The sequence below is a fragment of the Peromyscus eremicus genome, chromosome 12, assembly GCF_949786415.1.
Source record: "Peromyscus eremicus chromosome 12, PerEre_H2_v1, whole genome shotgun sequence".
Classification (NCBI taxonomy): domain Eukaryota; kingdom Metazoa; phylum Chordata; class Mammalia; order Rodentia; family Cricetidae; genus Peromyscus; species Peromyscus eremicus.
In genome coordinates this window covers 56,702,572-56,716,014 of record NC_081428.1, presented here as the reverse complement: position 1 = coordinate 56,716,014, position 13,443 = coordinate 56,702,572, and the positions used below count along the sequence as shown (strand labels likewise).

General features: G+C 44.7%; 1 protein-coding gene across 1 annotated transcript; it reads right to left on the bottom strand.

Annotated features, from left to right (window-relative positions):
- Positions 1 to 7,263: 7,263 nt before the first annotated feature.
- On the bottom strand, positions 7,264 to 13,060 carry LOC131922245 (butyrophilin subfamily 2 member A2-like). The gene is made up of 3 exons (XM_059277016.1): positions 12,973 to 13,060; positions 9,039 to 9,440; positions 7,264 to 7,640 (listed from the first exon to the last, which is right to left on the bottom strand). The coding sequence occupies exons 1-3, from the start codon at positions 13,058 to 13,060 to the stop codon at positions 7,264 to 7,266; spliced, it is 867 nt and encodes a 288-aa protein (XP_059132999.1).
- Positions 13,061 to 13,443: the final 383 nt, after the last annotated feature.

The following is a 13,443-nucleotide window of genomic DNA, read 5'->3' as shown; positions in this document are numbered from 1 at the left end:
GTGTATGTGTGTGTGTGTGTGTGTATGTGTGTGTGTGTATGTGTGTGTGTGTGTGTGTGTGTGTATGTGTGTGTGTGTGTGTGTGTGTGTGTGTGTGTGTGTGTGTGTGAGACAGTCTTACCCTGCAGCCCAAGCTGGCTGCAACCTCACAATTCCCCTGCCTCAGCTTCCAAAGTGTCAAGATAACAGGGTGTTTTTTTCTGTATTCTTTATCTTTCACAAATGCCTTTCTTAATTTTCTCTCTCTTCTTGTAACTCCTGGTGTATTTCACTGGGATGACTGTTTTGTTCTGTTGAAGTATCTTTTCATATTTATTTATTGATTGGCGTACACGTGGTGGGGAGCCATGCCACACAGTGGATGTTAGGGGACAACTTAGGAAAGTCTGTTTTCTTGTCCCACTGTGTGGGTTCTGTGCCTCTACCTGCTGAGCCGTCTCTGACATCGTTTTTGTCATTTCTGTATGTCATCAGTTAGTAAACAAAGTCACCAGCTTCATTTAATCATTCTTTTAATAAAATAATAATTACTATTAATATTATTAGTATGTGTATAATGTGGGGATTTATCAAGGCAACTCCACTTAGTTAAAAAGGAGGTTTATTTTGGGGTAACTTACAGCCAGTAAAGGGCTTGGTTACAGGATCCAAGAGAGGTGAGGTGCAGTCCAGTGGGGTTCTCTGGAGAACTCTGACTCGGTCTGCCATCCAGCATCCAGGATCACGAGGAACCAAGAGCCTGGCACGCCCGGATCTCAGGTCTTAAGGGCTCCAGTCTCGGCCCCGCTCCAGGGGCAGGTCAGAGGTAGGCATGGCAGTTACCAGAAGCTTCACTAGGGGTAGTACTTCCAGGTCAAAGCTGGAACAGCCACCCACTATATGTGTATGCACACTATGTACATGTGTGAGCATGCCATAACACGTGTGGAGGTCAGAAGACAACTTTAATAGAGTCTGTTCTCTTCTTCCACCTTTATGTGGGTCCCAAGAATGAACTCAGGCTTCCAGGCTTCCATGACAAGGACTTTTACTTGCTGAACCATTTCACGTGCTCCCATTTAGCCTTTTCTTTAAAGATTCATTTTATTTGTAATTCAGAAAAGAGTGGGCCTCTCAGGGATATCAGTTGAACACGACATAAGTTACAATAAGACTAGGTACAGACCCTCGTATGAAGGCTGGATGAGGCAAGCCCGTAGGAGGAAAAGGGTCCCAAGAGTAGTCAAAAGAGTCAGAGACACCCCTAGTCCCACTGTTAAGACCCGCACAAAAACACCAAGCTACACAGCATAACATCTGTGCAGAGGACTTAACACAGCCTCATACAGGCTCTGTGATTGCCATTTCAGTCTCTGGGAGCCCGTATGAGCCCTGCCTAGTTGATTCTATGGGCCATGTTCTCCTGGTGTCCTCAACTCCTCTGGCTCCTACAATCCTTCCTCCCCCTCTTCCACTGGGTTTCCTGCTTCTCCTACATCTTAGGCTTCTGGAAGTTCTTTCAACTTCCTGTGTCTCCATTTCCACTTTAAATTCACATAATAGTAGTATGTATCTATTTATTTATTCAGTTATTATTTGAGGATTAAATCAGCAAATGTGTGTCTAAATGAGAATAATGAAAATAAAAGTCACTAGACAAACAGAAAAGAGTTAGCCTCACCTTTGAATGTCTGATATTTCTACAGCCTTTGCGCAGCAATGCATAAAAAGACTTTAGCAAACATATTCATGATAATTTAGGGGAAAGTACCTCTTAGGCTCTCCTTGGTTGGCCAGGGACCCAAATAACACCATTCCCAAAAGGAAACAAAAACCTGACGTAGAGGAAACACATTCCCTCTGCTCTGAACTCACCAAGACATTCATCACCGAAGTACACAAGAAACTGACACGTGACACTCAGTCACCAGGATTTTAATCTCCTTTCATTTTGCACCGAAGACTTCGGAAACAGACTCAGAATTTAACATGTTGGGAGAACGAGATTAAATAAAACAAATCTTTTAAACAAAAGAGAGAAGCAGAGATCAAGAAGCCAGACTCTGTTAATATGTAACAGTCTGGACTGGCTGACTTCTTGTTTCCTGTTTTTTGGTTTATGATCAGTAAGTGTCCAGGACAAAAAGAACATCACTCACAAGAGAAACCAGCAACTCCACTGACTGAAGGCGCAGCAGGTTCTTGGGCAGAGAGCATTCAGATCTCTCAATATTCATATTCACCGAACCTTTTCTCTGAAGGAAAAAGGAGGGGTGGAAGGAGAAAGATAGTATAAGTTAGTTTTGTATTGGAAGCAGTTCAGCTGCAATGCGTTCTTAGAGCCACACAAGAAGGAAAAGCTGCAGCAATGAATTCTTTGTTCCCCCTAAGGATGGTAGCCCTCTAAGGGGACTCTAAAAATACTCTAAAAGTATTTTCTTAATTGCTGTCCATTTAGAAGATGAAATTTGGTTTTACTAGCTCATTTATTCTTTCACTCAACAAATATTTTTAGAGAACAATTAGAGAAGAAAAAAGGAAACAGGAAGGGAAAAATAGTGTTTCCTATCAACGTTCAGAGATAAAAAGAGAAAAGAGCTGGCCGGGCGGTAGTGGCGCATGCCTTTAATCCCAGCACTCGGGAGGCAGAGCCAGGCGGATCTCTGTGAGTTCGAGGCCAGCCTGGTCTCCAAAGTGAGTTCCAGGAAAGGCGCAAAGCTACACAGAGAAACCCTGTCTCGAAAAAACCAAAAAAAAAAAAAAAGAGAGAGAGAGAGAGAGAGAGAGAGAAAAGAGCAACATAGACCGGAGCCTCAGGGTGGCCTGCCTTTGTCTGTTAGGTGTGTGGGACTGGGGCAGATGGCCAGGAAGCTGATGTCATAGGTCAGAAACTCACATCACATTCCAGGATGCTACGGGGAAAAATCATCCCAGACAAAGAAAGACTGCAGACTGGAACATTCCTCCTCCTATCTCTCTACAAACTTCTAGCTTAGAATTGAATATCATTCAACCTCACTACCCACGACCCTTCCATGGTACAACCTTGTGATGTCCCTCTTCTTGGAGTCAATGCCGTTATCCCATGTGTACGCCGTCCATGTGAGCCTTAACCTCCTCTCCTGTAAGATCTTTGCCTATGTCTTGTTTTAGTCACCCTCCCCATGGTTAGTCCTTATATGGTGACATTAGCGTTAACTCTGACTTCTCCCCTTTCTCAATTTCAAGAGTCTTACCCTTTAACCATTGCCTGCGTCTTTCCAATTCACCATCTCAAGTCCCCCAGCTTGAAGAGTTTTTGAATGCCACCAGGACCTAGAATCCAGTGACTCTACCACTTTGAGAGAGATAGTAGGGGTAGAACCCAGGGCTGAATGAATGCTGGGCAATTGCTCTACTACCAAGATACAAGCCCAGCCCTCCTACCACCTATTCTCTGCCCTTCCACTTCCATCCTTCATCTTTCCCAGATCATCTTAAATTCCACTGCTGACCATTATACTACCACTCCACACCCATCTGTCTCCATCTATCATGCAGCGTGACAGAACTCTAACATCTGGTTGACCCAACTTTATTACCTCTGTGTGTCTACACTCTAATAACTGAGATTGGAGAAAAACACACAGTGGTGCCCGGTGTCCTCATTTTAATGTAATGATCGTGAACTTCAAAGTGCTTTTAGTGAAAAAAAACCCACAAAAACAAACAAACAAAAAACCTGTTCTATTTCTTTAGTTAGTCTCTTCTAGATGATTGTTTTATTCTTTCCCAACACTGGCATGGCTAACTTTACACTCAGCTCATGAGCTCACTCCTAGTCAACTTATCCTCTCTCAAATAACCTATTCTCCGTCTTCATCTTTTTTGATTCCTCAGTCGTATTCTCATAGTTAAACATTCCTTCCTCTCTGAAATGCCTTTTCCTTGGTTTTCTGGTTATGACATTCTCTTGGTTTCCAATTTATTTCTCTCTCCATGCCTTCTCCTTCTCCTTTACGATGTTCCCTTCATCGTCCTCATCCACCCACAAAGGATGTGAAGAGAGTAAAGGGCAGAGAAAAGGGACCCAAACTTCAGCACCCGGACTTCATTTATTTGTTTTTACATTTTTGCATTCTATTTCCATGGTGAGTACATGCAGTCTCGGAATTTCAAATCCCATCTGTGGTTCACAGTCCCCAGGTTTTGCTTCTGAGGCTGCCTCTTTCTCTTAACTAAATGTGTGACTACATACTCAGCATTCCCCTCCAATGGCTCACATGGGCTTCTCTAACTAAAGATGCCCCCAAAAGAAACTCCAGGACTTTCTAGACAGATACGGATTTACTCACGCTCTTCCTGAGAGAAAATCTCAGTGAGCATGGACTCCTCTTTCCCTTACACCCTTCACTTCATCTTTCAACAAACTCTGTTCGCTCTACCTCCAGAAATGCAAACATGACCCAGTCTCTTTTTGTTATTTCCACTCCTAACACCCGGGGTCAAGACACCATCTCCTCTCGCCTGGATCATGGTAACAATCCAACTGGCCCCCCTGGTCCCCCCTGCCTCTCTGTGTCTACCCTCAAGAGTAACAGGACAGAGCTTTGTGAAATGCCAGTCAGACCACTTCACTCCTCTGTGCAAAGCCACCAGGGGCTCTGCATCTTCCTCACAGGATGAGGAAAACCCAAAAATCCTTACAGTGCTCCACTAGAAACGACACAATGCTAGCCACTTCTCATCTTTCTACTGTCTTAAGCCCTGCACTCTTTCCATCCCAACCCTGGCCTCCTTGCTGCTCCTCAAACCTACCATCCCTGCCTACCTCTGGGCCTGGCTTCCACATCTCTGTTCAAGCCTTTGTTGAAACTTAGCATGGAAGTGAGGCTGTCTACGGACAGTCTAACGTTACAACTCTCCCTCCCTACTCTGTTCTTCCTGATCTGCTTCCAATGTTTTGCTTTCCTTTATGTGACTAGTCACCATATGATATAATACATGTTTTCCTTTATATTAAAAACACATATAGAAAAGTATGTAAGTGTCCGGCATCATTGTAAATGTAAATCTCATATAAACTGAATACTACCATATAACCAGCACCCACACCAATAAGTGGAATAGTATCTGTACCCTAGAAATCTTCCCCACTCCAAGAGATACCACTCTTCTGACTTCCTTCACATAGCATAGATGAATTTTTTTCCATTCCTCCCTCTCCTGGTATTGAATTTCATGTAAATGGGCTCATATGGTGACATACAACACATTTTAATGATCTGTTTACTCTGTATCTCTTTCCCACTAACAGTAGGAAAGTTTCGAGAGTGTAAGAACTCATTATATTCACTGGTGTTATCTAGCACCTACAAAGGGGATATGGAGCTCAACAAATATTTGATGTGCAAATGAACAAAACAAAATATTGAACAAACAGAAAGGAGCAGAAAGAAGGGCTCCGAACGTGAGCCAAGCCTTGGGAAATGGGCAGGAGTGCAGGAGGCAGATTAAGAGAAGAGAGGTATTCCAAGAGAGGCAGAGTCTGCACAAAGGCTTGGCACTGTGAAAAAAAAACAGATCCAGTCTGAAAGCCACAGGACGTGGTAAGCCCAGAGCAATGAGCCATGGCTATGCCTTGAGACACAGCAGCTCCGGAGCTGGGAAAACAGGCCGATGCCGGATCTCAAGAGTCTCAGATAAATACGTAGATGAGGGTATAGAGAGACGTCAAATACGAGGACTTTTTTTAATAGCTCTGGGACATTTTTAAGGGTGTTGAAATTTCAGAGGATAAAAACAACAGTATTTCTTTTGAAGCCCACTCATTAATAATGCATCCTAGTGTTCTCAGAAGAAAGTCTGAGGCCCACGGTAACATTCACAGACACCAAGTTCATCCGAATGTGTGGGAAAGACTTAGAAGTCTGGCAGATAAGTGAGCACACACACACACACACCCCTTTTCCCTTTGAAGGAAAGGCCAGCTCATGTGGGAAATTTAAATGCATGAGTCTGTCTGGTTCGTCCTGTTTTGCTAGACTGAGAGAAGGCCATGGGAGCTCTGCCTCCCTCACCTCATAGACAGCGCTCTGAGGAGACCACACCCTATCCCCACACGGGAGGACAGAGGTGCTCTGGGTGTCTTTACCACCCTCCACAGCTTACATCCTATACCAGTGCTTCTTGGACTTGAGCGTGGGTCAGAATCACCTTGAGGCCATATCAAAACTCGGCACTGAGACCCCCCAGGATTTACTTTCCAGAGGTCACAAGGGGACCCGAGAACCGTCCTGTCCTTGAGTTCCCTGAGGTGACAGTGTTGCTCGCCTGGGCAGTCACTACCCTGCACACTTGCCTGCATCCTAAACCAGGCAAAGAGTTTTATCATGTCTCCTTTTTCTTCTTCCAAAGCTATGAATGCTCCATCCCTATCACCCCTGAGCGTCAACTTTCCCTGCTCTTACTAAATGTTTCTATTACTGTATTTTATCAGACAAAATATAGGGCAGCTAGTTAAATTTGATAAGTAATATCAATAAATTTCAGATATATACTATCTGACATAGATGATATTATTGGTTACCAAAAATTTAAAGTATGTGTTCATTTGTCAAGATTTTGGTCAAATTATTTAATGTTCTAATTTCTTCATATAGAAAGGGACAGTAATAGCAGTTATCTGGCAGGGCTGGGTTAAGGACTTAAAAATAGCGGGTGTGGGCCGGGGAGATGGCTGTATGGGCACGAAGGCCTGAGTGTGGGTCTCCAGCATCTAAATAAAGACTTAGTGCAGCAGTGCCCAGGTGTGATCCCAGCCCTGGGGGAGCAGAGCCAGGCAGATGCCTGGGGCTCGGTGCCCAGTCGGTGTAGCTGAATCGGTGAGCTCCAGATTCAGTGAGCAAACCTATCTCAAAAAATAAAGTGAAGAAGCAACCGAGGAAGAATACTAACATCGGCCTCTGGCCTCCATACTTGCACATGCGCACATGCACCCCAAACACACATGCGCACACGGACACATGGACACACACACAGCACATATGTGAAGTTCCAGGCACATGGTAAGCGGCCCGCAGACGGCTGCGATGACCGCTCAGCCTGTCACACCAGGAAGCAGAGGAACAGGAGCCTCATTGGGAGGGGCAACCATCTCTGTCGGGACAACAGCTGTCATTCCCCGAAGCCTAGTCTTTTTTTTCAAACCCAGGGAGACTTCACCTCACTACCATTTCTGACCCCAGGCTACAAGCTCCTGTTCCTGACGCATCTTTAAATCCCCGAAGTGCTCCGAAGTGCCTGCTATGTTTGGCGTTCAGTAAATATTAATGCGTGGTGGCTTCTGTGTGGTGAAGAGCGGCCCGTTGTCACTCTCCCCTCGGAGCCGCACTTACTTGGGTACCGCCGGATGGATCTGGTGGGCCGGTTGTTTTCATTTGTCTCTGTAATGTGGCAGACGTATTTTTCATTTAACTTGACTGGGTATCTGAGGACGGAGTACACTCTGTACAAGCCGTTCATCTGCTCCTCCAGGACCTCCACTGTGCTGTGGTTGCTAAGGTCCCTCTCTCCCCGGTCTAACCAGGTCACGTTGGGGGTGAGATACCAGCCCTTGGATGTGCATGTGACCACATCTTCTTCATCAATCTTCTCGAACTTCACCTGGGGCATTTCAGAATCTGGTTGGAAAATAATAATAATAATAATAATAATAATAATAATAATAATTAGTTCCTTTTTGGTTTTAGTCCAAGGAGGCTCAAACTCTCGGTGTTTATGCTAACCCTGATGGAGAAAACATGTTCCCGGGTTCACTGTAGCTAAAATTTTGGCCCAAGCACAGTGAGAGAAAAATGGGACTCTCCTGCCACCTGATGCTGTCTTAATTTGGGGGATATTTTCTTCTTGGTGTGGGTTCACTCCAGATTCTCCACTCTAGATACCCCAATTGAGAATCGCAGAAGAGTCTGTGACTGCACCACTCTGAACAAACCCAATCTCATCAGATCTCGGAGACTAAGCACAGCCAGGCCTACTTAGTACTTAGATGGGGGAATCACAGCGGATAAGTAATACAACTGGGAAGAGGTACATGCCTGTAATTTCCACCACTCAGGAGACTAAGGCAGGAGGATTGCTGTAAGTACAAGCCCAGACTGGCCTACATAGAAAGATCCTGTCTCAAAAAAAACAAACAAAAAAATTGAACAATTCTCATCACCCTCCCATCCCTTTCAACTCTTACCCCAGAGGGAGGCTGTCTTGCAGGACTCAGCACCCTAGGCTCTCTGTCAAAAGGACATAGTTTTCATGCAACACTGGAGGGTAAGGGTGCAATACTGGGGGAATATGGATTCAACCCAATCAATGTTTTTCAAACTACTTTTTTATATTTTTAAATTTTTTATTTTATGTGTGTGTGTTGCCTACACATATATCTATGTACTACGTACATGCCCCGTGCTCATGGAGGCCAGAAGAGTGGTTGGATCCCCTGGAACTAGAGTTACAGATGATTGCGAGCCACCACGTAGGTGCTGGGAATCGAACCAGTGCTTTAACTAAGGGGCCATCTCTCCAGCCCTGAAACGTATGCTTTATAGTGAGAAGAGTAAAGCCTAGAGAAGCTAACGGATTGCCCAGTGTCATCCAGATGTACAACTCCAGCCTCCTGATTCCCAGTTCAGCGCCATTCACATTAAATTACGTCTGACCTTAGCGTTTTCTGTGGGACTATTGTATCAGGTGTGTGTGTGTGTGTGTGTGTGTGTGTGTGTGTGTGTGTGTGTGTGTAGGGGGAGCAGTTACAATGTGTAACATTTGGGATTGAACCAGTGCAGCTTTGGCTGCCCTTCAGCTCATTCATATTAATGAGTGAGTGATGCATCCTGGGACAGACATAGCACCTTTTGTTCAGAGAAACAGTTTTAACTAAAGTAAATTGCTATTCCACTGCTCTTATAATAGGAATAAAGTCATTTGGGCTAGAAAAATGAGACCACCCAGAGAGAAAATTTAGAGCGTATTATGAACAGAGGTCAAACGTGAAGCCAAGTTCATCCACGAAGTCCCTTTACCTTCCACTATGAGCTTGACTGTACTCTCCCCTCTACCGCTGGGGGCGATGGCTGAGCACTTGTACAAAGCTTCGTCCATGAAATCCACGTTTCGTAGCAGAAGGGACAGAATCCCCTCAGAGATTTCACTCTGATCCACAGAGACTCTTCCCTCATATAAGGCATTCTGCTCTTCAAGTTGCTCCGCATTATCGTAAAACTGGTAAACCACCTTTGTGAACACTTGAAAGAAGTCGTAGTACCTAAAAAAGCGGTAAAAGTCACGGTCTTCCACCTCATATTCCTCTATTATGTCTTCTCTCTCCCAGTAAAACTCAAGGTTTTCTGTGCTTTCTATAAAGGAGAACTCGCAGTCCAGGGTCACATCGGTGAATGGGTGGGCCCGAACCTCTTCGGTTGACACTGGATTGTCAAAGAAGAAATGGAGTTAGTAAAAGCCAATGACCAGGCAGCGGTGGCGCACACCTTTAATCCCAGCACTCAGGAGGCAGAGCCAGGCGGATCTCTGTGAGTTCGAGGCCAGCCTGGTCTACAGAGCGAGATCCAGGACAGGCACCAAAAACTACACAGAGAAACCCTGTCTCGAAAAACCATACACACACACACACACACACACACACACACACACACACATACGCCAATGACCACTGCATTGGGTAAGGGACACCAGGAGGTGAGACAGAAAAGGATTTACTGGAGGGGACTAGTCATGTATAAAATCACTAGAAGGCTGGAGAAATGAGCCTAAAGATGTGCAGGGAATGTGCGGCTTGCAATGTGTGTCCCGCTTGCCCCTGCGTTCGGCTAGGCACAGAATGACACAGCAAAGTGGCTCTGTCAGAGTGGACCTGGCAGGAAGAGTGGACCTGTGTTGCGCAGGTGTTGGCTCCAAACCCAAGCTGTGCTTGCTAGATTCACACCGGCAAAAGAGAACTGTCACATGCACTGTGCACCATAACCTTCCCATCTCTTCAGTCAGTTGCCAGCTCAGCCTCTCTGTCAACATATCTGACTGACAGAGCGGGCATCACTCCCAGAACCTCAATGTCGCGGCAATCTTGACAACGTTCCTTACTCTCTGCTTCAGTAACCCAGGAAGGCACATTGGAATGGCGGAAAGATGGTTTATACGTGAAAATCTTTCAGTAAACTAACCTATCCTACCTGCTGCAAATCCCTCCCAGCCTGGGCAGAGTTCTCACTAGGGGCCTGACGGCTGTGGGGACCACAGCCATGGACTGTATAGCACTCGTGGGTTCTTAGCTTGGTCTAGATTCCTGGCGTGTGATAGCTGAAAGTTGACAGGTCACCCGACGAGATGTTTTCAAACTGCTTCCCCCAGAACCCACCCAGAGGTTGCTACCAGCAACAGCTGAAGACTGTAACAGTAGGATTTCAACTTGCTTGCCCCCACCATCTGTTTATCTGTCTGTCTGTCTGTGTCTCTGTCTCTCTCCAAAAAGGAGGAAGAATTAGTGAGTGGGGGCCTCAGTAAGAGTGTGGCTTGATATAAAAATAAGCTATGACAAAATGGAAGAAAAATAAGTTAAGCACTAAGAGCAAATCTGGGTATCACATTAAGTGGGCAAGGAAGCTTCTAAGCCATCAGCAAAATGCAGCCAGACAGACATCCAGTAGAGGACATTCGAGAGGACAGACGACACAGTCTGCCCATCCCAGCCTCGCAGAGACCTGATGGCTGCTGATGGGGCTGTCGGATATTTGGTGAAGTGTTACTATGGGTGTCTATGGGGGCTTTTGTATTAGGTTAACAACTGAAAGGGCAGGCTTGAGTAAAGCAGTTACCCTCCCTAACGTGAGTGGTCCCCATTCTATCCGAATCTAGAATAGAACATAAACAGCCGGCTGTCCTACCAGTATTAAGAATGCCTGCCCAAATGCTTGGGCAATCCTTTTCATGCCTTCATACCTGAGGTGAGACATGGGCTCCTCTTGGGTCTCAGGTCTTTGGATTCAGATCAGAATCATACCTCTGGCTTTCTTGAGACACATCCCCTAATTTGTGTGTGTGTGTGTGTGTGTGTGTGTGTGTGTGTGTGTGTGTGTGATGCATGTGGTGTTCATGCTAAAGAACCCTGACTTTATCAGTTTATATTTATTTTGTGTTTACAATATGCTAAACATATCATAAGACCTTTCTTTCCTGGTTTTAACCTTAATCTGCAGACTACATTACACAGATACTATCTAACACCAGGAGGTGGGCTGTTCAGGGACACAGGTCACTTTGTGGGCGGTAGTAGACTCTGTTGAGTCTCAGGACTCTGGTTCCAAAGCTCTCCATCTAAAATGTGCTCTTTCAGATAATAGTAGTCATTCTTTCTAAAGTTGACAAGCAAATCAATTACCGAGGAAACGGATGAATGAGTACAGAGAAAGGCAACATAGAAGGAACAGCACAGGAAAAGACAACTTACGCCATGTTTAGAAGGATGGATTTGCACATTTCCAATAGTGGTTTCTAAAGTCCTGGTCTGAAAAATTACAAATCCAAGCTCTAGTGCTAAGTAAGCCTATACTAATCGTGTGGCTTCGGGCAACTTCATCTCTCTGCGTTTATTTCTGTCTATATAATTAGGACACCACCTGCTCCAGGTGGTTGTGAGACACCTTGGGATTTTAGTGACTGTTTTTATGTGACACGACTCAGTCATCTTCCAGAGGGACACAGGGGAAGAGAACAGATGTGTGCAGCTGCACTCATCCCTGTCCCTCCCATAGGAACGTGTTGTATGTATATAATAGAATATAGGAAAATTTTATTCTTTGATGGATCATTGGTTTTATCATCTAGGGTTCAGCCTCTGAGCTCCTGCTACAGCTGTACCATTTACGGTCTTGGAAGAAAAGGCTTCCCACTCTGGAATCTAAGAGACAGGATCGGCTGAGGATGGAAGTCACCTGTCTCTAACTGGCCTGTCTGCACAAGGCCATGTGCCTTGTAAATACGTCCTTCGTCTTTTTCAAACTGTTGTCTCTAAACTGTGTGTCTTTAGCTCCCCCAGGTCTAAAAGCCTAGGACAAAAACACACCAAAAGGCTAAAAATGTAGGAAAATACTTTGAAAAATATACAGAAATACGATGGTTGTCTAACGCCCTGCTATACAGCACGTGACACATCATACCAGGTTGATAATATTGTTATAAAATATATTGTTAGATGGATCTTCCTAGATGATGTCCCTTCCTCATTCTCAACTACCTTCACACTCATTCTTTTTAAAGTTTTTGGTAGCAATTTTAATATGAGTGACTTTGTCTCTTTACCTACACACACACACACACACACACACACACACACACACACACACACACCTCAATCATCAAGTGAAAAGAGTCAAGAAATATCACCCAGTGAACCAGAGTTGCACTGACTTCTGAGTTATCTCTGAGGTCTAAGGATGCTCTCAAACTGCTGCTGCCCGTCGGCGATGAGAACCACTGTGGGCTCCTGTGAGACAGCATGTCCCTGAGGACTGTGTTTGGTCGCTGAGTGGAGTAGTTATATTGCAGGGTTGGCCTGCACAGTAGCTTTTTAGAAACTTTCGATCACATGCTCCATGTTAGCTCAATTACATTAACAATGTCAAAATCTGCACCTGATGCATCACTAACAGTGTTGCAGACTTGAGTACAGAAAGTTAAATTTTAAAAAAAAAACTGTGTGGTGTGACCATCCAGAATGTTCAGGACAGGACTGATTTCAAATATTCTGAAATTATAAAATTTGGTACTTTTTTTTTTCTTTTTTGGTTTTTCGAGACAGGGTTTCTCTGTGTAGCTTTGCACCTTTCCTGGAACTCACTCTGTAGCCCAGGCTGGCCTCCAACTCACAGAGATCTGCCTGCCTCTGCCTCCCGAGTGCTGGGATTAAAGGCGTGCACCACCACAGCCCAGCTTAAAATTTGGTACTTTTCAAAGTCACTTGAAGGTGGGGGTTCTGGAGGTCTTCGTTTTCTGTCGGGAAGTTTGCAATTAAGACAGGTGTCAAGTTGGTCATGTGACTACGGCTTCATATGGACAAACCTAAATTCGAGGGAGGGGTTTCTCATTAGGAAAGATAGAATTAATGTTACAAAATGTATGTTATGTTCTCCCACACATTTCATGTTTTGTAATGCAAATACAGTATTTGTATTTCACATTTAATAAATAACAAGTCTGAGCTTTGAAGAGGTTAAATCATTTGCTTGATTGGTCGTGAAGTTTGGTGGCTTGCTTGATTTTGTTTCTGATCTCTCCATCATTGTCCTCACTAGCTCCAGAATGGTTTCGAAATACAATGTTTCTGAAAAATGACTCACCTGCACCATGAAGAAGTAGAAGCAGGTTGGCCCACATCAGAAAGAAAGCCATTCTGTGAGAAACAAAAAGGCAGAAATT

Excerpts from the sequence above, each read along its gene's own strand:
- LOC131922245 (XM_059277016.1), bottom strand. The coding sequence starts at position 13,060 with ATGACCAACTTGACACCTGTCTTAATTGCAAACTTCCCGACAGAAAAC. Across the intron at positions 9,441-12,972 it reads CCTTCAAGTGACTTTGAAAA|TGTCAACCGAAGAGGTTCGG; the intron begins GTACCAAATTTT and ends TTGACAATCCAG. Across the intron at positions 7,641-9,038 it reads AGTCAAGCTCATAGTGGAAG|ATTCTGAAATGCCCCAGGTG; the intron begins GTAAAGGGACTT and ends TTTTCCAACCAG.